At 42.9% G+C, this 23,165-nt stretch overlaps 1 protein-coding gene and 1 long non-coding RNA gene across 6 annotated transcripts in view; one reads left to right on the forward strand and one right to left on the reverse strand.

Annotated features, from left to right (window-relative positions):
* Positions 1–21,452, reverse strand: part of atp8a2 (ATPase phospholipid transporting 8A2) — a 51,467-nt gene extending 30,015 nt beyond the window's left edge. Inside the window, exons 1-24 of one of the 5 annotated variants that reach the window (XM_030756847.1) lie at positions 21,202–21,452; positions 18,841–18,948; positions 14,057–14,201; positions 10,456–10,555; positions 10,154–10,252; positions 10,001–10,046; positions 9,745–9,785; positions 8,116–8,189; positions 7,732–7,801; positions 7,378–7,505; positions 7,000–7,111; positions 6,478–6,646; positions 6,210–6,337; positions 6,037–6,114; positions 5,870–5,958; positions 5,610–5,654; positions 5,303–5,378; positions 5,014–5,202; positions 4,888–4,937; positions 4,727–4,796; positions 4,555–4,639; positions 4,242–4,381; positions 1,165–1,303; positions 443–507 (exon numbers count right to left, since the gene is read on the reverse strand). In XM_030756847.1, coding sequence (XP_030612707.1) covers positions 443–507; positions 1,165–1,303; positions 4,242–4,381; positions 4,555–4,639; positions 4,727–4,796; positions 4,888–4,937; positions 5,014–5,202; positions 5,303–5,378; positions 5,610–5,654; positions 5,870–5,958; positions 6,037–6,114; positions 6,210–6,337; positions 6,478–6,646; positions 7,000–7,111; positions 7,378–7,505; positions 7,732–7,801; positions 8,116–8,189; positions 9,745–9,785; positions 10,001–10,046; positions 10,154–10,252; positions 10,456–10,555; positions 14,057–14,201; positions 18,841–18,948; positions 21,202–21,244 — 2,289 coding nt within the window. In that variant the 5' untranslated portion in view covers positions 21,245–21,452. Of the gene's footprint in view, positions 1–442; positions 508–1,164; positions 1,304–4,241; positions 4,382–4,554; positions 4,640–4,726; positions 4,797–4,887; positions 4,938–5,013; positions 5,203–5,302; positions 5,379–5,609; positions 5,655–5,869; positions 5,959–6,036; positions 6,115–6,209; positions 6,338–6,477; positions 6,647–6,999; positions 7,112–7,377; positions 7,506–7,731; positions 7,802–8,115; positions 8,190–9,744; positions 9,786–10,000; positions 10,047–10,153; positions 10,253–10,455; positions 10,556–14,056; positions 14,235–14,924; positions 15,076–17,949; positions 18,082–18,840; positions 18,949–21,201 lie in introns of those variants that run through there. The other 4 variants (XM_030756849.1, XM_030756848.1, XM_030756850.1 and 1 more) reach the window with 4 other exon arrangements.
* LOC115799622 (uncharacterized) lies at positions 15,242–18,629 on the forward strand. Its single transcript, XR_004021612.1, has 4 exons — positions 15,242–15,367; positions 16,238–16,365; positions 16,516–16,773; positions 18,545–18,629. It is a non-coding gene; the product is annotated as an uncharacterized LOC115799622 (long non-coding RNA).
* Positions 21,453–23,165: the final 1,713 nt, after the last annotated feature.

The raw sequence follows: 23,165 nt of genomic DNA on the forward strand, positions 1-23,165 counted from the left end.
GAATGTCTCAGGTCTCATTCAAAATAGCCAAAGGAACATAAAGCAACTGAACGCATATGATTTGTTTATTCTTCTGGCATTCAGCTGGAAATAGGTTGAATAAAAGAGTGAGAGACCCCTGTAATGGCACTGAAAGCACTGTATGTGAATGCTTATGAAAGAGACTGAGGGGCAAAGAAGTGATAGCACAGCGTTTGTCTCTTTTCATCTCTTTCTCCAAAGAGGACACCAGAGACTTTAATTACCTGCACCTGTGAACACACAAAGAGCCCCGCCCACCAATCTGGGCTGCAGACCACACCCTTGTTCCCACAGTAACCTTCTTAAGACCCCACCACACAGCCCACTCTCTCCTAGACGCACAAAAAGCCTCAACACTGTACAAAGTTTCCACAGATGTAAAAGAATCCAGCCAGCGGGAAGAGGAGGCCGGTCTACTCACATCCAAAGAGTCCTCATTGACGATGATGAGGGACATGCCGTGTGTCACCAGGCGACAGGAGTAACCTGAGAAACAGAAACAGATAAGTGGAGGGTAGAGAAGGGAGGGGGGAGTGGGAAAGAGATTAAGGTTTCTCAAACCCAAAACACAGGTGAAAAACTTGACACAATCCTGGATCACACACACACACACACACACACACACAGAGCAATCTAACTCTCCTCCAACAGCCTGTGTGACCAGCCATATATCCCTGCAGTAAATCAGGAAGTCACCTCTCATACACACTTTGAGAAGAAGATCTATGCCATCTCTGAGGATGTCCCAGCTTTTAAACTAAGAGCGACAAGTGTCCGCTCAGATTTTCCTTCTCATGTCCTGTTTTTTGGACGTCTGCCACAAACTTCCTTCACGACTGCCAAGACACTAAATGCAGTCATGTCACTGCAGTCCCACAGACTGTGGCTACACTGATCGCTGGCGCTTTCCACTTAGAGAATGGAGGCATCTCAGGCATCTCACAACCCACATAATGCCTGCTATTCTTCCAGCCATGATTTCATTAAATCCACAATACATACAGTTTCCTGCACTACTGCACAGAAGGCTGCAGCAGCAAATTTGCTTCCACTCTTTTGTTGGATTTGCACAAATCGATACATCCCTATTCCTGTCAGCTTTAAAACTATATTTCCCCGTGCTGTTGTTTAAGCATGTCTCACCTATATTGATGGCAGTCTCCTGCTTGTCTCCTGTGAGGACCCAGATCTTGATATCAGCCCTCATCAGAGTGGCAATGGTCTCTGGTACGCCAGCCTGGAGACGGTCCTCGATGGCTGTGGCACCCAACAGCATTAAGTTCTGTTAGAGGAGCAGAAGAGTGTGAAAGAGAGGCAGACAGATTCTAAAATTTGGTGTAACTTTAAAAAATTAAGTTACACCAAAAAAGAGAGAACAAAACACGGCGCCAAATAGTTAACAAGGTTTAAAAACAATCATATTTATGCCAGAAATACAGCCAGACGTCACCAGTGTGTATGTGAGGGCTCTTTCTCTCCAGACAGCATCATCCACATCTAATTTGAGGATGAGAGCAATGCCAGCGGGTTCAGTTCAGCTCATTTTGGATTTCTGTACCAACTCTGTTTCTTCGTGCCAAGAAGTAACCCATTACTACCCCCCCCACCCCTTGCTTTAATTTGTTCAGCATTTAAATGCATGTGTACCCTCATTAGACACACTTGGACACACACAAACAGACGCACAGACACACAAGTTAACACTAATGTGTTGTTGACTCCAGTTTTATGGGGCTCTTGGCATGCTGGTGAAGGCAATTACCCTTGTGGTCTCCCAGTCGAACCTAACCCCCTCCTGTTGCTTCCGTTCTTTTCTTTTTTTTTCTTCTTCACTTACTTTTCTCACCTTGACTCTCTCCTCTAAGTCCTTGGTTTCCACACCAAACAATTCACCTCTCTACTGAAAATCCTCCCTCAACTGAAACCCTCTTATTTTCTCTTTTTTTTTTTAAAGTTTCACTATGCTCCACCTTTGAGCAAAGACTAGTCTTTAAATCATGATGGATTAAAAAATAAACACCTTTAAAGTTAACTGTGTATTCCAATTCAAAACCCTAATGAGTACCTAAAGAAATGGGACCATCATCAGTCCCAAGTGTGGACCTAAATGGAGCCACTCTGCCACCTGCTGGCCACCAACAGCATGTATTTCTCTGTTTATGAGTGAATCATTTTACTGTATGTTTTTCAAATCAGTACTTCCATGCCATAATCTCTCAATATTTTTTATTCAATTTAATGATGGCTTATTTTTCATCTTTTTCCAATTTAAATTAAATGGAGCAAAGCCTGAGAGTTAGTTCAGACAGGCAACTTAAAGCTGCCACTGTGTCATACGCACCAGCATGCCTCACTCTCCTCACGTCATAGACCAAATATGCTCTCCCAAATTAGCGGTCCATTTAAGCTGCAAAATGTGTCATGTCTCCCTCTGACATCTCAGCACCACTGCTGCTGCCCCACACTGCTGCATGCTGTTTTAACCACTCCAACACGCCAACATCCATCTGTAGGCTCTGCTTTGCTCATCAGTCCCCAGTTTTATGTGTAGCATATTTGTGGGGAGTTGATACCTACACCCACGCTTACCAACCAGACACAAAAAGTACCTTGAACATGCAACAGAGTGAATAACTTAAAATTGAGATCATTTATGATCAGCAGTTTACATACACTCATCATGGACATAAATGTGATGGTAATTTGGGGCTTTTAATGATTTCTTTGAATTTTTATTTTTCCAGGGTGGAATGATTATGCAGCATACTCTTTAATTAATTAAAAAAAATAAGAATTGGGTGCACAAGTTTGAATTTATTTTGCATTTTCTCCAATTAACACAGGGTCAAAAGTATAAATAGAGGCTCATATATACACACACAGTCAACTTGACAAGACTGTCTATAACTGGTAGTCTCTCTTTACCAGCATAAAACGGATTTGTTTGACAGCCCTCATTGGACTGACCAATACGCAGAACAATGGGAAAGTCCAAGGACCTCAGTGAAGATCTAAGAAGGAGAACTGTAGATTTACTTAAGTTGGGAAGGTCTCTTGGAGCCATTTTTAAATAACTGCAGATTCCAAGATCATTTGTTTGAACAACTACACATAAGTACAAGTTCTTCAGATGTGTCACCACTTTGCAAAGGTTTGGAAGAAGACCCAAACTGTCACCCGCAGATTAGAGGAAATTGGTTGGGACGTTCAGGAACAACTCAGCAACCACCAAGGCTCAAGCCTGCCGTGAACTGGAAACTGCTGGAACAGCAGTGCCACTGTTCACAGTGAAGCCACTTTTACATCATCGTGGACTGAGAGGATGCCGACCAAGAAAGAAGCTCCTGCTCCAAAATTGACACCTTCAACCACAACAGAAATTTGCAGATGCCCACATGGAAAAGCCAAATGCCTTCTGGAGAAAAGTTTTAATGTCAGACGGGACAAAGATCGAGCTATTTGTCCATAAAGACAAGAGGTATGTTTGGAGGAGTAAAGGTGAGGCTTTCAAACCTAAGAACACTGTACCAGCTGTCAAGCATGTTGGTGGTAGCATCATGCTCTGGGGCTGTTTTACTGCCAGTGGTACTGGAGCAAAGTGGATGGAATAATGAAGGACTACCTCCAAATTCTAAAAATTTCATCTCAAATCAACAGCTAGACGGTTGAAACTTGGACACAGTTGAGTGTTTCAACAGGACAATGATCCCAAACACACAAACTAGTTTTGGAGTAGATAAAGCAGGTTAACATTAACCTTCTAGAATGGCAATCCCAAAGACCCGACCTCAACATTACTGAAAATTTGTGGGCTATGCCTAAAAGCCGGGTCTGTGCCAGGAAACCAACCAATTTAAATGAACTCTACCAATTCTGCCAAGAAGAGTGGTCAAATATCCAGCCAGAATTATGCCAGAAGCTTGTTAATGGCTACCAAAAGCATCTGGTCGTGGTGCAACTTGCCAAGGCTCAGTTAACCAAATAATAGAGGAAGTGTGTGTATACATTTGAGCCTTTGTGCATTAGAGAAAATCCAAAGTAATTTAAAACATATGCACTCAATTCTTGCTTTTTTATTATAAGTCATTAAAGATGTATTCTGTACACTCATTCCACCCTGCTAAAAATAACCTCTGACCACAACTGTATGTGCAGTTAGTTTCACCAAACTGATTGGAGGCCACAAACACACATCACTTCTGATAAACAGATGAGTTTACCTTTTCCAGCAGTTCGTAGCACTCCTCTAGCTTCTGAGCACGGTCTTTGATTATGGTGCTGGCACAATTGTATTCCTTCAACCACTCCTGATAGGCTTCTTCCTCCAGGTCCACGTATGCAAAGCACAGCGTCCTCAAGCCTGAGTGGATGGAAGGAGGACAAGATGGTCAAACACTGGTTTCCTAGTAGAAATAGTTGCTTTTTTTTTTTTTTTTTAAGTAGGACTGTGACTCAAGTCCATCCTACATTACTTATCCATGGAAAAGCCTTGAAAAAGGGCCAAAATCAAAGCTACAAAAGCTATTTTCTCACCTTCAGTAGCAAACTGTTCCAGATGAGCAACTGTTAATTCTTTGTACTGAGATGCTTCAGTCAGACGTTCAAAAATAACATTATCCTACAAAAAAAGGAAATAACCATTGAATGAAAGCCATTACTTTACATTAGCTGGCATTTGAATGTACTAATAATGGGATAAACATACAGCTCCTTTGCAGTACAGTCGTAGCTTCCCACTGGGTGTCCTGACCACCACAGACATGCGTTTACGGTTACTGTGAAGAGAGTTTAGTTTAGTCTCAACACCCAAAAGTCTTATATCAGTATTATATTACTGGCTGAGAAGAACATCAACATCAAGCTTACCTGGAAAACTCCAGCACATTCAGTAGCTCATAGCTCATCTCTTTTCCCATCTGAAACACAAAAAATTGTCAGCTCCTGTCCAAAACGCAGCTGTGACTCCGGAGAAATGTGCAGATAGACACTTACAGCTTCAATGATGACCGAATGTGGCGTCCTAGCCGTGAAGACAAAGCCCAGTCCTTTGGCTCCTTTGACCAGAGCTCCTTCGTCCGGGGACGAGGCCTGGTAGATGATCTGGTTGTCCTCCCTCTCTGGAACCACCGTGTGGCACACCGCCATCATTGTCAGGAACTCGCAGATCTGAGGTGATGTAGGCTGAATAATAAAAAGTAAATAGTGCACGTGGTTATTAGCGGCAGCATCCAGGTTAGCTGGCTTCAAGCAAAAAAATAGAAAAGCCTCACATGATACGTACATGGTTCTTCTCGATGTTCTGAATGAGAGTTGGGTCGTCAAACTCTGTGGAGTTATGGCTGCTGGATGGCAGGTTGCTATGAGACAAAAAAGGTTCAAACCCTACTTTAGTTATTGTATAGGGGAAAAAATGTCATTGCAGGCTGTGGTAGCACAACAGATTTCTTCTGATCAAAGCATGTTAACAAGACCCGACCCGACCCGACATTCTGGAAAATGTGCGAAGCGGAAAATGAAAAGAATACTAAAAAGGGAAAGGCTGATGAGAAGTCGGGGGACGAGGGGAAAAAAAAAAAAAAATCACTAACCTGAAGTCGTCCATTGAACGCTCACAGTCAAGATCAGGAAAGTGGCTGCAGTTATGAATGAGGTGGAATTGCAAAAGGAATTAGTTTGAAATCAGTTGATGAATTTCATTCGTTCATCTGATTAAGCATGCACAAATTTAAATCAACTGAGCAACAGCTAATTCTAATTGAGTTAATCTAAAACAGGCTGAAACTGAATTTTCAGTAGAATGATCTGAGAGAAAAGAGGCAAGAATTAATTTACAGATGCGATAACTGACCCATATGTTATCCCGGCTATGGTGCACTTCTTAAAGTGCATGATGTTACAGGTAAGAGTTCCAGTCTTGTCGGAAAACAGATACTTGACCTAGAAAAGACAGAGATGGTTAGTAATGAGAGCAAAACACAGTGTATTTTATAGCTGCTGATTACAAGAGGAACTGACCTGGCCCAGTTCCTCATTAAGATTAGACGTTCGTGCCATGGCTGGTGTGTCTGTTTCTGCGTAGTACATCTCCACATCCTGAGGAAAAGAACAAAACACCCAAAGTCAATGTATATTTGACCACTGTTCATAAATAAGGGAGCATGCATATAAAAAATATACATGGTTCATACCCAGTTAATGAAGAGGGCCTGTGTGAATTTAACCACTTCCAGAGTGACCAGCAGGCTGATGGGGATCAGGTTATTGTACAGGATGATGAACGTCAGGAGATTATATGCAAAGTTCAGGGAGATGTCACCTGATGTCACAGACACAATTCCTTCATTTAATAACCCAAATTTACCCAAACATGTCATTACCATAAGGAGACAGAAGTGACTGATCTTGACGTGTAATGTGTGAGTTTTGTTTGTTTTGTTTTTTTATAAACACTCTCACCGGCTCGGGACAGGTACCAGCAGGCATCATCTGTGTGTTCTCTGTTCCAGATGGCTGCGCCCACAGAGCTAACCAGTGCCATGACCAGCAGGATGCCAAACAGAACCAGGATCTGCATGTTGGTCACCCGCTCCACATTAGAGCGCTTCAGTGGCGCCTTGGTGGAGTTCTAGGAGTTGGACAGGCTGTTGTTATAAGCTACAGTGTCATCTCAAAGGAGGACTAACGCCCCCTGTTTTACTAATTTCATTATTACGCACAAACAACAACACACAATTATAATTCAGAAGACTGATCTTGATCCATTTTTAGCAGAAGAAGATGTACGAGCAATCCAAACACTGGAGCTGGAGATTAAGTACTCATAGTTTGGATGCACTCCCAGTTAAGAATGTGTCACAGTTAATTGAAAGCACTAAACTCACCCAGCAAGGATGATAAAGAAATCCTAATTAATAAACAATATGAAATTTGGCTTCAAATGCTTCAGTTTATTGACATAAGACGAGGGACAGGATTTACCTGCATCAGTTTGGAGTCATGGCCAGTGTAGACGACTATTCCCACAACCCACTGTGTGTTCCTGAGCTGGGCCCCACGCAGCAACACCTGGTCTGGGCCCAGAGGGACCGGACTGAAGAAAATTAGAGGTTTTTAGCCCAAGTCATTTCTCAATCTTCACTTCTTAATAAATTTTTTGAATCCATAAAAAAGGGAGATGATTGCATGTCTTCCATGTGGAAGCTGTATCCGTAAACTGACGTACAAAGAAAACATTTAGATACTACTGATGTACTGTACAAGTTAAAAACAAAAAACAGATTTTAGTGCCTAACTCTCACAGAGCAATTGCTACGGTCCATCAATAACTGACGAGCAAAAAAAAAATGTGTGTCTCACTTCTGGTTTTCCAGCCGTAGTGTGCCAGTGAAGTCATACAGGTGTCTGTTGGGGCCTTCACACTCCAGACGACCGGACAGTCCCATTAAATCCTCCAAGGTCTGAAGACCGGCTGTGAGCGGGAGACCCTGGAAAACAAAAGCATGACAAGTAAAGTCAAGGAAGAATAATACTTTCATTCTTCTTCTTATCCTACTGGACATTTGTACAAAATTTTTGAGTTAAGATCACAAATTTGCTTTGCCTTCCAAAATGTAAATCGGTTGAGTCCAAGTGAACTTTTGTGGCAATATGGTGGACTTTCAAAGAGATGTCACAGCCACGAGACATACGGACAACAGCTAGACAACCCACCTGTCTGATCTTCAGGTTGGTTTCTCCATCCAGGTTAGAGGTCTCAATGTAACACATGGCCTGTGGTTCACTATGGAGAAGAAGGCAGAAAACACTCTAAAGCTTGAAATGAATGAGCAGGAAACCATAGCTAGTTATTTATGATCATTAAACATTTGCTAAGGTAAAGCCTCATAGATAGAAACATTTACCTCGTGTTTACACTTTCATAGCATTTTACATTTTAAGTTGATCGATAACAAGACAAAAAAAATAAATAAATGACTGATTTTAAAAAAAAAAATCATTAGCAGCAGCCCTTAAAAAGGAGTTTAACAGATGTTTAGAATATATTAAAGCAGTACATGCACCATGTTCACACAGACATTCACACAGGACTCTGACCTGGAGGACACTATAACCATGTCAGCGGGGAGGTGCTGGCCATTAGTCACCTTCACTATGTCTCCTACTGCCACCTTGTGGGCAGGATGCAGCAGTGCAACAGCATGAGGGCAGGAAAAAGAGGGGCAGTGAGGTAGAGGGTAACAGGGAACAGCAAGGGTAAGAGAGAAACACAGAGAGAGGAAACAATGGGCAGGTTAATCAGTTACCAGCAAATGATGCAGCCAAAAGAGAAAGAATGGCTTGAGATTATGTGCAAGTGGGCACAGCAGTGCATTGCTGCAACCAAGATGAGAAGGCGTAGACAAGAAAGGAGAAAAAAAGAAGGAAGGACACTTTCCTCATGAAGTGTTCCAGTAATGATGCTGCAGCCAATTTAAAAAAAAAAACAAAACAGAAAACTTTACAAGTCCTAAACAAATTACAAGTCCTTGTGAGGCCAAGAAGTTTCCCCAAATGACCCAAGTCTAAAGAAAGAAAAACACATAACTTCAGAGAACCAAGGCCTGCACGAGCATGTGGAGTTGACTTTATCACAGTAGACAGTCAAGCTAAAACACTGCCAGTGTGCTACATCAGGCACTGTTGAAACTTCGCAAGTGTTTCAGGCTGTCGGTTCCCCTCGGATCAGCAGCCGGAAATTTGTTTTCCAAGTATACGTCGTATTTCTTGACTTCAAGAAATACGACGATCTAGGGGACGCAAACTGTGGCACTACCGTTTCCTACACAGTAAAAAAAAAAAAAAAAAAACACTACTCTATTCATCCTACACCCCATAATAATCATGTATGAAGCACGAGGGAAATTTAAATAATAAAATGCCTCTGACTTCAATTGAAAGAAGGAAAAGCAAAATTCTCCAAACACAGAGTTCATGGTGTAGCAAAGCCAAAACTGATTACATTTTATTTCAGCACAGACATTAATGAGCTAGAAGGGCAACTGAATCAAATTCCTTCACCTGTCGTGTCACTGAGCAACAATGGGAATTAATCTGTGCTGTACACGCCTGTCTTCCCCATAACAAGGGCTCAAATTTGATTTGACTTGACCTGCTGGAGCAAGATTGTACACAGCTAAGAACTAAGAAGGCCTGATCGGTGGAAAGAAATACTGCACAATAACATACAAAGCCATGCAGAAAAGAAAAGGAAAAAAAAAAAACCTCTGTGTGAGCAGGTTATACATTCACCAATTCAATGAACCGCAAACCTACAGAGTAAATTTAACTATTCACTATCTATTTAACTAATTAACTATCTGACCACAAAACATGAATACCAATTGGACAAGCATGTTTTTCCTGTCAAAGATGCAAAGCATGCATAGGACAATCTACTGAATAAAAGTCATTTTTATCATCTCCAGAGTGTTATTGCTCTTGTTTGGAAGCATTTCATTTCCAACTGTCAACTTTTTGTTTGCTGTGCATGTTTTTCTACAATTTACCTACCAGTAATACACTCAGCACAGTAAGAGAAGTTTGTATTTTCTCACATACTTCTTGCTGCATTATTTGGCGTGATTTGTGCCAATGAAATAAGGTTTTCGGGGTTGTAAAAACAGAAAGAAAGAGAAAGCACAGAGAAATAAGTGATAGCAGAAAAGCTGAAGAATGCAACGATACCTGTTTCCAGATTACTGTCTGCCATGCCCCGTTCCGCAGCACTGAGAGACAAGGACAACACAGCTGTCAGTCAGCCTATAGAGCAGCTCTCATACAGTATTCATAGCCACTAAACTTTTGTCTGGGGCACGGCGGCCTGTGCTATAATGACTGATAGACAACAGCCATTCACCCTGGCATGAAAGGAAAACAAAGGCCATGCAAATACACACAAGCACTCTCATGAAAAACACATTAACAAGCACACGTGTGATACCTGTTGTCTTCTTCTTGTTGACTGTGTTGTCTGCTTTATGCCTTTTCTGTAATGAGATGAATGAAGATGAGGCTAACCGTGCGATGCCTCCTTTTTCCCACCTTTTTAAATAAGTTAAAAGCCGACTTCTACCTACGCTACAGCGGTACTCACATAATCCTCTATGATCTCTTTGATCCCGGCCACTGTGAGGATGAAGATAAGTGGGACCAGCGTGGTGTAGCGACCAGTCGGTGACACATCAGGGATTTGCTAATGAGAGACAAGAGAAAAATTGAATATACAGAATGCGGTATTTCACGTAAAGATGTGCTTTTGCAAAGTCTGGAATGGACTGAAATAGGACTTTGCAGGATGAAGCATTTAAAACCTGGGCTGAGTGCAGAAACCAAGCAAACAGCACACTGAGCAAACAGCGCTGGCAGCTGCTGTTGTGCGTGGTGGGGGGGGTTCACCTGCATGAGTGCGATGAACAGGAAGAAGGCATTGGCAGCCCGTCTGATCTGCTCGTACAGAAACCGTGGCAGAAAGGTGAGGATCCCATACTTGGTTGTGCTGCAGAAGAAGAGAGTGAAAAAGAAAAAAAAAAGAAAAAAGAAGAGTTTACATGTTGTTTACATTCAAGCAGATGCCAGAAAAGTCAGATAATGCATTATCAAAAGTGGGAATTCATGCATAAATTGTGAGCTAATGATTTTTTTCTTTTACCCAAGAGATGCTTGAGTAGCATTACTGTAAAGGCTGAACAACAAAGAACTCCACTTGGGTTTTAATATTGCAGCACTTGAAAATCTATTACAAACACTAAATTGTGCACAGAGAGCACAAACAGAGCCATTACGTCCTGCAAACACACAGCTCACCTATAAATAGGGCCAAGATGTTTAATCCAACACTAAATTTAGATCGAAAAATACCCGAAAACAGCACAAGAAACCTTGGCAACCTCAACCTTTTTGTCAATCAGCTGTATCGATCAGACAGCTGTATTGATTAGCCTCGTTGCAGCCAGGAGCTACAGTAAGAGCTTTTAGGTGCGCTAAAAATAAAAAGTCAACCTTCAAGTCATGGCCTGCCTTGTTTTTGTTTTGTTTTCCAGTGCAGCCTGACTGAAGCGTAAGAGCCTCTACTTCTGACTTTAGTTTAATGGACGGTGTCTGTGAGCGTGCATGAGTGCACAGAGTGCATGCAACAAATGCAACACACTCCTCTATCACGGTTCAGAATCTACTTGGAGATGAATCCAAAACTGCGTTTTCATTTGCTTTACACTCAGATACAGAAAGATATACGCTAAAAACAGACGACCAACAGATGTTTTTCAGTCACACTGATACACACCGTCCTCAGGGTGTATCCACACTAATGCATTTTTGTGTAACTTTTACTATGTGAGCACCTACTACAGTGTTTTGGGATTTCTAAAACGGGCTTATGGAAATCCTGCTGACCCAGTTTTAGCTTACAAAATTAAAACTGTGGTTTAGTCTGGACAGATGGGAATGGAGACTTTTTGGATGCATGCTATGATGCAGACATTTGCTTCCTAATTGGGTCTTATCATCACTATAATTAAGTCAAAACATTCTAGCTAAGCCCACGTGTGATCCTTTTCGTGTGGGTGCTCCTTTTATTTCACTGCCATGGCTTCCTTTGACGATCGATAATGCTCCCAGTACCACATTTATAAATTTTAATTTTTTCCTTATACTTGCATGCTACTTTCAGTAACAGTACCACCTCATCCTCAGTCCAAGTAAAGAAATCTCTGGTCTTCTTGGCACTCTAGTTCTTCTCCTGCAGTTTTGTGTACAAGCAACCAACTGGCTGCTTTCTGTTTTCACCATGACTCACATGCCCAGTGTACGTGACTGAACCTGCGCTAAAACAACACCATAAAATGAAAATGTATTAGTGTGACATATTCAGAACTTGAGTCTAACCCTGACGCTCTGAATACATCAGAGTTAGTGATACTACACTGACGACTGAGCAGATAAGGCTACCTTAATCTAATCAAAGACAAGTGATACCGGACGCCACAAAACAGCAACACTCGCGCTTCCAGTGGATTAGGAAAAAACAGCCCAAAACCTCTGGTGGTGTTATTTTTTTATAGCATAAATGTCCAACTTGCTGGTGGGGTTAACAGCTGTTAGCTGCAGGGGTGATGCTCTCCTGCAGTCGTGTGGCTTTGCCATGTTTTTATAAAAAACAGACTGTGTTCTTCATGCATTAAAAACTCGGCTGAGGTCATACAAGAGGCATGAGTATAAGAGGAAGAACACAGGCGGGTGCCTCCTTCTAGGAGATATGAACATGTTACTTTGCATTTAATGGCAATGGTATAAAAACAACAACAACACATTAAGAAACGGAAGAGGTGGATCTGGGAATTGGAGAAGAGGTGAGTCGAGTATACGCATAAAAGCTACAAGGCTTTAATCTACCAAAAAAAATCAATAATGCTATTGAACTTTTAAAACACAAACTAAAGAGTTACAGGAAGAGGGAGACATCAAAGGGCATATGTATGGAGCCGGAGCGCTCCTGCCTCTCCAATCAACATGCAGTGGGGGCAACATGCCACGCATGATCCAATCAGAGGAGCAAGGGAACAACCACCTTAATCTTATTTGTAGAGCTGAAATAGGCTCTTTAAAAGTGGAATTGAATCTCCTGACAACAACTGCAAAACCACTGAATGCCCGTTGAGCAACAACAAGCCTTTGACTCACAAACTATGAACCTTGTTGTCCTTATGGCACCAATCTCACTTACTACAAGCCAACAGCAGTGATAACACACAAACTACACTGGCGTCTGTCTGAATCAAACTTGACTGAGTTTCTATTTATTACCACAGCTGAGCCTATAAAATATTCCAATGACAGCTGGGACAATGTTGATAAAAGAGACTCTTCGCCGCAGCACATGCTGTTGGGCTTTGCCCATGACACTGCCTACAACAGATTATTACGAATGTTGACTGCAGAAGCACCAAAACACACCAGCGCATTAGGTGAAATGCTGAAGCGCAGTCCAATATTTGTAGTCTAAGCTGCTCGAACCGCACAAGGTCACAACTAAGAGAATCACAGCTACAGTCTTTGACTGAGTCCTGAGGGATAAGAGTGGACAGCTATTATCCTCAGTGAAATCCAGGAACAATCAGGCCACAATTTCGCAAACTACACAAGTGCAGAGGACACCTTTGACCAAATGGGCTCAGCTAAGGTGCTTTTTGTAATTTACATAAACACATGTAACTTTATTTCGATTAACATCCCTAAGAATTCATGAGGACATATACTGATTCAGTCATTTTCCACTGAGTGAGACTCTCTGATGTCCTTCAGGCAGTGACATATGTTTGCCTCACCCTTCAGGATTGCTGCAGAAATACAAACAGTCTTTTAATAGGTGATTTATTAAACTGCCTTGTCAATAGATGTTTACCACAAATAGTATTTTTTTTATTAATTAAAACATTTTCCCTTTAAGTGGTTTAGTGCAATTTTGTCAAAAACTAAAAAAAAAAAAAAGCAAGCTATTAACAGAGGACAATAAAGAAAATCTCAGCGGTCCAAAGTCTGCTCTACAGAAGACACCGTCCTTCAACCCAACAATGTTGGCCTAAAGCCCCTGTGAGCAAATATCCAACATGCTGGACTGTCCTAAAACAAGACACCAAAAACCTACAATCTGACCGTGTGCTTTGACTTAAAATTGTACATGCAAAAATAAATAAATAAAATTGGGCTTCTAAAGATGGGTCAGGAATAATGAGATGAATACAAATAAATAATTAAAACATTGCAAAAAAAAAAAAAAAAGTTACTGCCAGCAGTCTGGTGAGGCATGCAATGGTTTGATGTGCTTTTTTTTCTTTAAATTATTTTCTTAAAACAGATCCTCTTACTCTCTCTGCTGACAGCTCGTCATCAGTAAGGATAGTCTGCTATTCCTCCAGACAACATCAGTTCGTAAGAACACAAAGCATGCAAGGTGTGCAATATAGCAAAAGTTAGAAGCTCAGGAGTGAGTGACACCAACCTGACATGGTTGTCGCAGAACTTGGTATTCTGAGGCCGGTTGAGGAGCACCGTCCGCGCCGTGGCATCTACTGGATCCGCCTGGGAAGTGGTCCCGGACATCTCATCATCTGCCTTGCGGTAACCGGCGGACGAGCAAGCAGGTCCTGCACCGTTGGATTGATGGGAGAGAGGCGAGGCTGAGTGAGTGCGAGTGAGAGGCAGAGAGAGAGAGATAGGGAGGGAAGGAGGGAGAGAGCGACAGAGACATAGACGGGAGACGTGGTTTACGGTTCAAAAGCGAGGGCGACTAATTAGTACTAGAGGCTACTGTATGCTGATGTATGCTGAAGCCGGCGGGGTCGATTCAATGACGTTTCCCGTTATAAACACCCCCCCCCCCTCCGCTTGTCTTTCAGGTACCGTCAATGCACACACGCGCGTTTCCCGACGCCCACGGGACCCCCCGCTTATAATGGATGTGCTGAGGGATGCACAATGGCGAACAAACACACGGGGTCGGTCTGTTTTTATCAGCACCTCAACTTGTTCAATGTAAAACAGAGAAGACTCGTCGCGCAACGCGACCATCAATAAGGTATAGGTACAAATTATCCAAAAAAGTGACAGAGGAGGATGCACCACGCTTTTTCTCCTGCAGACTCGCTGCCTCCCCGCCCGCCCTCCCGGCTTTGTCATCTCCAACCATTTTAAAGCGTCGTGATCTCCGCTCATTCACCCCCGCATGAGCTCCAGGAGCCGGGCGTTTTTCATCGCCAAGTGCGCGCATTAACGCAGAGCAAGTGCGGTTCTGTAGAGACATTAGGGGAGTGGCGGAAACGCAAACAGGTCGGGATGCCACAGTTTACTCAGCTGGTACAACGGCGAACCTGGGCGAGGACAGACGCAGCAGCACGCTCGTGCTCCCACTGCCCTCCTCCGGCTTTGCTGAAGAGGAAACTCCCGGTCCCGGTGGTGAAAGATACTGGCCCGAGAAGCTCTGCCGCCGTGTCATCTGGCCACTTGCCGCCTCGGGAAGCCTTTATCCGGTGCTTTTTGGACGATCTCCTCCCTTCAGTGTGGGATCGAGCCGCTCACTGTTACCAGCCCAGACAACGGGAGGAAGCCATATGGAGCTCCTTCAGTGCTGCGGAGGGGCAAAGCCGGGGTTTCGTCTTTAAAGGGCCAGAAGCCTGATATCGCCTTTTAAGGTCTAGTGACACTTTACCAGATGGGGTCAAATGACATCCGTGAAGCAGGAGCCATCCATCAGATCACTTTGTGTCGTTTCCCTTCCACTGTGACGCCTCTGCAAGAGCAGCAGTCATTTCCTGTAGGTTTTTGCTCTTCATATTTTTCTCATTTGCTTGTATAGATGTCAGTGTGTTATTGCAGTTCCAATATTGCATAATATTGCCTGATAAGCCAAATGTAGGAACTCGTCCAGTCTCATGATTAGCATCATTCTAATTCTATTCCCAGAAAGGCTTTTTTAATTATTTTAATTATAGCACATAATAATAAAAAAAAAGCATCATATAGCACTTCTCCTTTAATAGAAGCACTGTGTGGGAGAACCCTATCATTTGTTGGGATCTGTGCACTCTTGTGTCAATGAATCTGTAAGCTGAAAACAGCAACAGGCTAATTGCAAAGATTGAATTTCCACAGTCCTGAAACTCTATTTCTGCAGCACTACCAAACCCCAACAATAGATAAGTCATTCTCTCCCCTCATCAATAACTAAATAGTTTAATATCATTATATTCCACTCAAGCTTGTGGCTCTAAAGTACACAATAAACTGTAAAATGACCCAGAAGGAAGGCAGCCAGGCTTATTTGTTCGATCTAGTCTGTTGGCACATCACTTTTTCCACTGAAAGAGACATCAGGTTACACGTGTTTACAGGAAACGGCTACAGTTATTTTAAAATTTGCCACTGGAAGTTACCTGAAGGCAACATACTGCTTTTGTTTTTACGCTTCTTAGAGGTTTTTGAGTTAATATGCATCCTCTCCTCTCCACTTTCTACCACAAACCTGCTCAACATTTCCAGGACTTACACACTCCAACCACTCCACACAAGCCCGTGAACCAACCGCACAAGCCCGTGACGTCGCCGCACATGACACAGAGCAAGGGTCAAAGTCTTTCCAAGCCTACTGACAATGAACAGCTTCTTATCTCTCTGTCTCCATTAGCTGTTACCTCTGGATCATAGAGAGCTTTAAATTCCAATCACAGCGCAGCACTCCACAGTGCAAATGGCAACAAGGTCAACCAAGATGGTAAATGACTGCAAAGAAATAAGGAAGACACAAAGATAAAGGTATGACACCTGTAATGCCATCAAGCACCTCTATTATGTTACAAACACCCAAACATTATCTATGTTTTTAAATGTTTTTGGTCATTTCTATACTAGCAAACATTTTTATTAAACAAACTTCATCTTTCCACTCCACTTTTTAACCCCCAGAGATTCAACCTTTCCAAGGAGATCAATATTGGCTTTCTCAGAAACCCACTTGAGCTGTAATTCATTTCTGAGGAGATCAATGCCTCTGTAACTCATCTCTGATAGAGCAGAAACACCATCACCTCCGTAACTCATTACCGATGGGCCGGTGATGATTCAGCAGCAAACCCCAGCAGAGAACAGCCAGGTCAATTACACATGAAACAACCAAGACAGACGCACAAGGAGCACAGGTCTGATAACCTGCAGCCAGAACAGGTAAGACTAGACTGATCCCAACTCAACTAACATTCTGATCTCTTACTCTTCTTGCAGGATGCCACCAGCTACCCATTTGGTTGGTGAGTCTTAAACAAAAGCATGTCTCTTTTCTACAGAGCAATCATATGCATTGCAAAACTTCCATCTATTATATAATGATCCTTAATAATCTTTTACATGCCTCTCTACTGGGAATATATTTGTCATGAGAAGGCGATTAATCCAAACAGCTAGCAGACAAAATGTGAGGTTTCAGTAATCGGAAAAGGCCTCAGATGAGGAAAACATATCACATATGTTATCTAAAGAAGACATTACTTGTCATAAGCTTCATAATATCTTAATATGCAGTGTTAAATTTTGGGTATAGGGCTGAACCCAATCTGATCTGGCCTTGTGCCAAAAGTTCACCATTAAAAAGCAGGCCAGGGTACTGAATAATGCATAGAAGCGAGCTGCATAATTCATCAACATTTTCCAGTATGGCAGAGCATATTTCACCAGACACTCTGCCCCGGTGCTGCTCCCCAGCATTTACTCAAGTCAGCCACTGTCAAGCGGTGTCCCTCACCGGCTATGTCTGCAGCTGCCAAAATAGTGTCTTAAATGGCACAAATGCAGCTTTAGAGATGCATGCACTTTTAATCCAATCGTCCCTAATGCAGACACAGTATCCAGCCCAGAAACTGAATGAGCCAGAAAGGCAATAACTACTAATTAACAGCAGCTATAGCAGAATACAATTATCCTCGGTTGTTGAAGATTTTCCACTCCAACAAGCCACACTTGGGACAGACACTCATTCTGTCTTTTCATTATCTGAAAAACTGTCAAAGAAGTTTAGGTGGAATTGCACTGGAGCAGCTGAATGTACGCTGCAAATTAAAGTATGCTTTTTCTAAAAGACTTCCCACTGTGTTTGGTATCCCTGCCTCAGGAAAATGGCAGCAAAGTTTCTGGACTCATCCCTTAACAGCAGGACCTCCATTTTTCATCTTGTGACGGCAAGAAGGCCTTTCAAAGTGTTTGTGAGCTGAATGCTAAACCCAAAGCCACCTCCTTATTTAATTTCAGTGAAATTCAGGAAAAAAACAAACAAAAACATAATGCATCTTCGCCCACATGCTTGAACCAGCCAACAATAAGATGGCGGTGTAGTCAGGAAAGCATTACCAACAGAGCGTCGTCTGCCTGGGCGACCCCTGCATCCCATGGCTGTCCCGCTCTCCTAGATGACCTGCAGGCCCTATTTGCCGGTCCTTGCAGACCTGGTGTCTGTCATTCCCAGTGAGTCCATTTGCTACTGTGACAGAGTAGGAAGTAAGGCAAGCAAGCCTCTTATGGCCCAAGTGAGCAACCATGATAATCCCCTCTGTGTCTGCTCTGCAACTTCACCTACTGCTAATCCATAACCTAATAATCCCACAGGTGCGACTGCAACACGCATATACACCTCAAACTAAAGTATGCAAATGCACATACACACGCACGCACGCACACACACACAGCAAAAAACAAACACTGTATTATGGACACACACACAAACAGGTGAAAGTAAATCTTTTAAAGACAGAAAACATGAAAGGCCCCAACATGCAGCTACCCCCATGCCCCTTTCTAAACCCAGCTCGCAGTCATACCTACATGCATGCAACTGTGTTCATTTGTGTGCTCTATTCAGGCATCCCATGTCTATGCATGCATGTGTTGAGTTCTAAAGCATGCAGATACACTTGCTTAAAAACTCCTATTGCTTTGTCTTCACCAGCATGATCTGGTATAAGTGGTCACCACTATCTACGAGCACATGCAATGAGAGGGTTAAGTCCTATTCAGCATTCATCGCACTCCAGGCCCTGAGGAGCTACAGATCATCAGTCCACAGAGGTAAAAGCGCGTCATAACCTTTTCTGCAAAGACCCTGAGATGCTCATGTGAGTAACTCGACGTTGTAGCTCTTGAGGGCCGGAGGTCGGGAGACACCTGCTCCTAGCAATCTGCACATGCACCTTGGGACTCCGGACACAAATAGGGCATCATCCAGTCTAATTTGAGCAAACTCACTTTTGTCAAACCTGTCTGTGAGGCGGGCACGCATGGTAGCACCGGCACCCTGGCCTGGGTCCTGCAGCTCAGAAGAGTCCTGCCTAATGGTGGTCAACACTAACTGCTCTGTGGATGCCAAGAGAGGCAGCGGCGAGAGAAAACAACACACACACACACACACACAAGACAACAAGTCAATACACACATGCTGTACCTCGCACAGCACATCTGTGCGTCAGTGACTGTTTTAATGAGTTTGTTATGTGCCTTTCACAGGAAGCATTAACAGTTGAGATGAGACTCATGCCTGCATATGATGGATGTAAGCCTGAACAGCTGCTCGCAGAAATCCCTCGACCAAAACCTTGAAGCTTGCCCAGGAGCGCCTCTTCGTGGCTACTTCATGTAAATACCTTGTTTCAGCAGTTCATTGGGCCTCTCTTTATCTCCCAAATGGTATCTTAGGTAGCTTGGCAGCCATGACAACCAGTCATTATCTTTCCAAAACAGATGTATTGTTGACAGTTGGCTGAGCTGCACGACTCGCATGAAGTAAGCACAACAACACTTGTAGAAAATGTGGCTTTACACTAATATTCAAATCCCAGGGAGGGTCCTAGACAATTTGCAAAACTGGAAGCTTTATTAATTAGTTTGTTGAGTCTTGAATTATCTGTATATCTGCAGAATACTTTTGTCAGCCTGTTGCTATTTTTGTGTCAGCACTCACTACACACATGCTTTCTATCAAGGACTATTTATGATCCTCTTAAATACAAACAGCTAAAACTATAACTCCACTTGTGAGTGTGTGTAAATAAATGTGACAGACTGTTAGCTGCAGACGTCACTGCCAAGCATGTGGCACCTCGCTAATTGGAGCAAAGAACCAAGTAGTCAGGCGCCAAGAGATTACAGTAAAGGCACAGGGAGGTCCCCAGGTGGGAACATGTGCACACGCTTACTAGACTACCATCCAATGCTTTAAATATCAAAGCTTTAAAGCAACTTTTAGACCTCATGAAACCAAAGGTCTGCAGCCAAAAATCACAGCACAAACAAGAAAACAAATGGATGCTTTTAGCATTTGACCTCCTGCTTGCAAAAATATCCACTGTCAAAAATGGATATGTAATTTTTTTTAAACAACAAATAAAAATCTCGGAACCTCTGGTCTGAAGACAGCATGGCCCAGTTGGCGCTAACAATTTGCCCTGCTTTCTATTTCTGGAAGCTGCAAGAGGCATACAGCCACACACACACACACACACACACACACACACACACACACACACACACACACACAACAGCAAAGCAGCCTGACAATATGTGCCAGTCACTATTAAAAGCTGCTGGATGAGACAAACACATGCTCTTCTCTTCCAGGACAATCCAATTCAGTGTCTGCTTGCCATGTGTGAAATCGTCTGATGCAGCCTCTTGTTTCAGCATCCTCACCTTCTGGCCAGCTTCTTAACTGATGATGAGATTTTCCTGCTAAAAACCGACACAGTGCAGTTTCTCACAGGGGGTTTATTGAAAATAAACAGCTCTGCTTCTCGTGACGTGAGGCAGGCTCTGTGTGCAATAGACTGAAAGATCCCTTACTCAACACAAGCGCGTGAGGTGCTTTAACGTGAACACGGGCTGTGTATGTGGATGGCCCTAAGGTAAGGTAAGGTGAGATAAGGAGCGCGCTTTAGATGGTCACGTGGTTTTTAAGTCGGAGAGGTAATAGGCTGTTCTTGGACTGATCTGCAGGCGCTTGATGTGGGCACTTGTGAACTTATATTGCTAGTACTTAGCTTTCTATCGCAGCAAAAGCAGATCAGTACATTTTCATCTTATTTGCGAGTTAATCACGGACAATATGGTGCAGCACAGGCGCCACACAAATCTGTTGCAACATAATTACATAACACCATAATGAGCACATAGGTCATAGAGTGCAATCGATATTTATTGATAAGGTCACACAGAACACATTTAGCCTATGAAAAATACACATTCAACGGGACATCGGGAATTCCTTCACTTGGCTCTATAATGAATCTAGGCTATTTTAAATGATACACCCGGTGCTACCTGAGGCTCGCACCTGCAGTCTGCTTGCCCTTGCGTTCCCATCCAAGAAATGAGTGAGACTGGAGGATAAATACCGGCAAGTCACTCCGTGTGCATGCCGCAGTCCAGAACAATACGGTTCCCCGTTATTATGCCAAGCACATATCAAATACGCACGATTTTGTACACAGGCCGCTGTATCCAGAAAAAAGGACGGGCCCGTTTATGGGATAAACACTTAACACTGATGGGTCACAGCAACGGGCGGAACCCCGATCGAGCAAAGCTTAAATAACACGTTTCTTTTGGGCTTACCTCCCTCGCTGTGGATCTTCTTGGCTCTCCGGTTGAAATACATCTTGGTGAACGAGTGTCGGTGCGGCTGGAAAGAAGAGGCCGGAGCGGTGGCATGCTCACGGCTCACGGACAGAGCAGGGGAGCGCTGCTCTGCATGGGCCCGGGATGCGGTCGCCGCTGCCGCCGCTGATGCTGCTGCTGTTGCTCAGCGATCATTATTTCTCGGTCAGACCGCGAAGGTAACGTTGTGGAGGGCAGCTTCAACTAACGTCGAGTCAGACAGATTAAACACGAGAGGTACTTCCGGTCACTGTTTTCAAAATAAAACTAAGACTAGACTAATCCCTACAGGCGAATGTCAGTGCCATGGATTCACACGCTTATGAGTGACATCCCATTTTTAATCTATATGATTTAATATGATGCCCATTGCAGCTATAACAGCTTCAATTCTTCCAGGAAGGCTTTCCACAAGGTTTAGGGGTGCAATTATGGGAATTTTTGACCATTTTTCCAGAAGCCCATTTGCGAGGTCAGACACTGATGTTGGACGAGGAGGCCTGGTTCTCAGTCTCTGCTCTAATTCAGCGCAAAGGTGTTCTATCGGGTTGAAGTCATGACTTTGTGCAGGCCAGCCAAGCTCTTCCACGCCAAACTCACTCATCCATGTCTTTATTGACCTTACTGTGTGCACCGGTGCGCACTTACGTTAGAACAGGAAGGGGCCATCCCCAAACTGTTCCCAAAAAGTTGGGAGCATGAAATTGCATTAAGAGTTCCTTTCACTGCAACTACGAGGCCGAGCCCAACTCCTGAAAAACAACCCCACCAAACTTTACACTTGGCACAATGCAGTCAGACAAGCATCGTTCTCCTGCCAACCACCAAACCTAGACTCGTTCATCGGATTGACAGACGGAGAACTGTGTGTTTGTCACTCCAGAGAACACGTCTCCACTGCCCTAGAGTCCAGTGGCGGTGTGCTTTGCACCACTGCATCTGACGCTTTGCATTGCGCTTGGTGATGTAAGGCTCGGATGCAGCTGCTCGGAAACGCGTTCCATGAAGCTCTCTATGCACTGTTCTTGAGGTCAGCAAGATATAGAGGTGCCAGCCCATTAAGAGATTTCAAAACACGCAATAAAATCTTAAAATCAATCCTAAAACCCACAGGAAGCACCTTAAGAGTTCTAATAAGAAGGCGAGAAGTGGCATTTTGGACCAATTGAAGGTGCGTCTGATTTGTGCTTGATTCATACCAACATAAAGGACATTACAATAACAAGTAGAGTTGTAATAAAAGCATGTATAATTTTCTCAGAATTAGCAAAAGAGAAATAGGATTTGACTTAAACAAAAAAACAAAAACCTTAGTTGGTACAAAAAAAACCCACATGATTTTACAACAGAATTATTTGTATATTTATTTTTTCTGTAGTTTTTAAAAAAAATTTTATTTAATGACTTTATTATCTCTATGTCCTCTGTGCTCCCGTCCCTTCGACTTTTTCTTTTATGTATTTTTGGGAAGCACTTTTTGACATACATACAAAAAGATATTGAAATAGCTTTTTTTCCATCACCATATTATTATTACTTTAAAAGGGCTAATTATTTAAAATGGCCAACATTAGTCTTCTGTGTATACAGGTTTTTCTTTTAAAAATAATTAATTAAATTTAACCGAACACATATTTAATTAATCGAGAAAAAATTATTCTGGTGATTGGTAGCTCCAGCCTTGGATTAAAGAAGTGAGTAAAATAGTCAAATGATTTTGGTGAGCGCTTAATATGCTTATATTTTGAAGGAAACTGACTTCTCTTTTTGCTCCGTTCCCGTTTGGTTTTGCAACACAGTGCTTCAATCGAGCCACGGGGGCGCGCATGGGACGATGACGCGTAATGGCTCTCGATCTCTAGAGGATCAATGAGCAATAAATTCACATATTGCCAAAGGTATTATAAGGGAAGGACTCTGGT

The sequence above is a fragment of the Archocentrus centrarchus genome, chromosome 20 (assembly GCF_007364275.1).
Source record: "Archocentrus centrarchus isolate MPI-CPG fArcCen1 chromosome 20, fArcCen1, whole genome shotgun sequence".
In the NCBI taxonomy this organism is placed as follows: domain Eukaryota; kingdom Metazoa; phylum Chordata; class Actinopteri; order Cichliformes; family Cichlidae; genus Archocentrus; species Archocentrus centrarchus.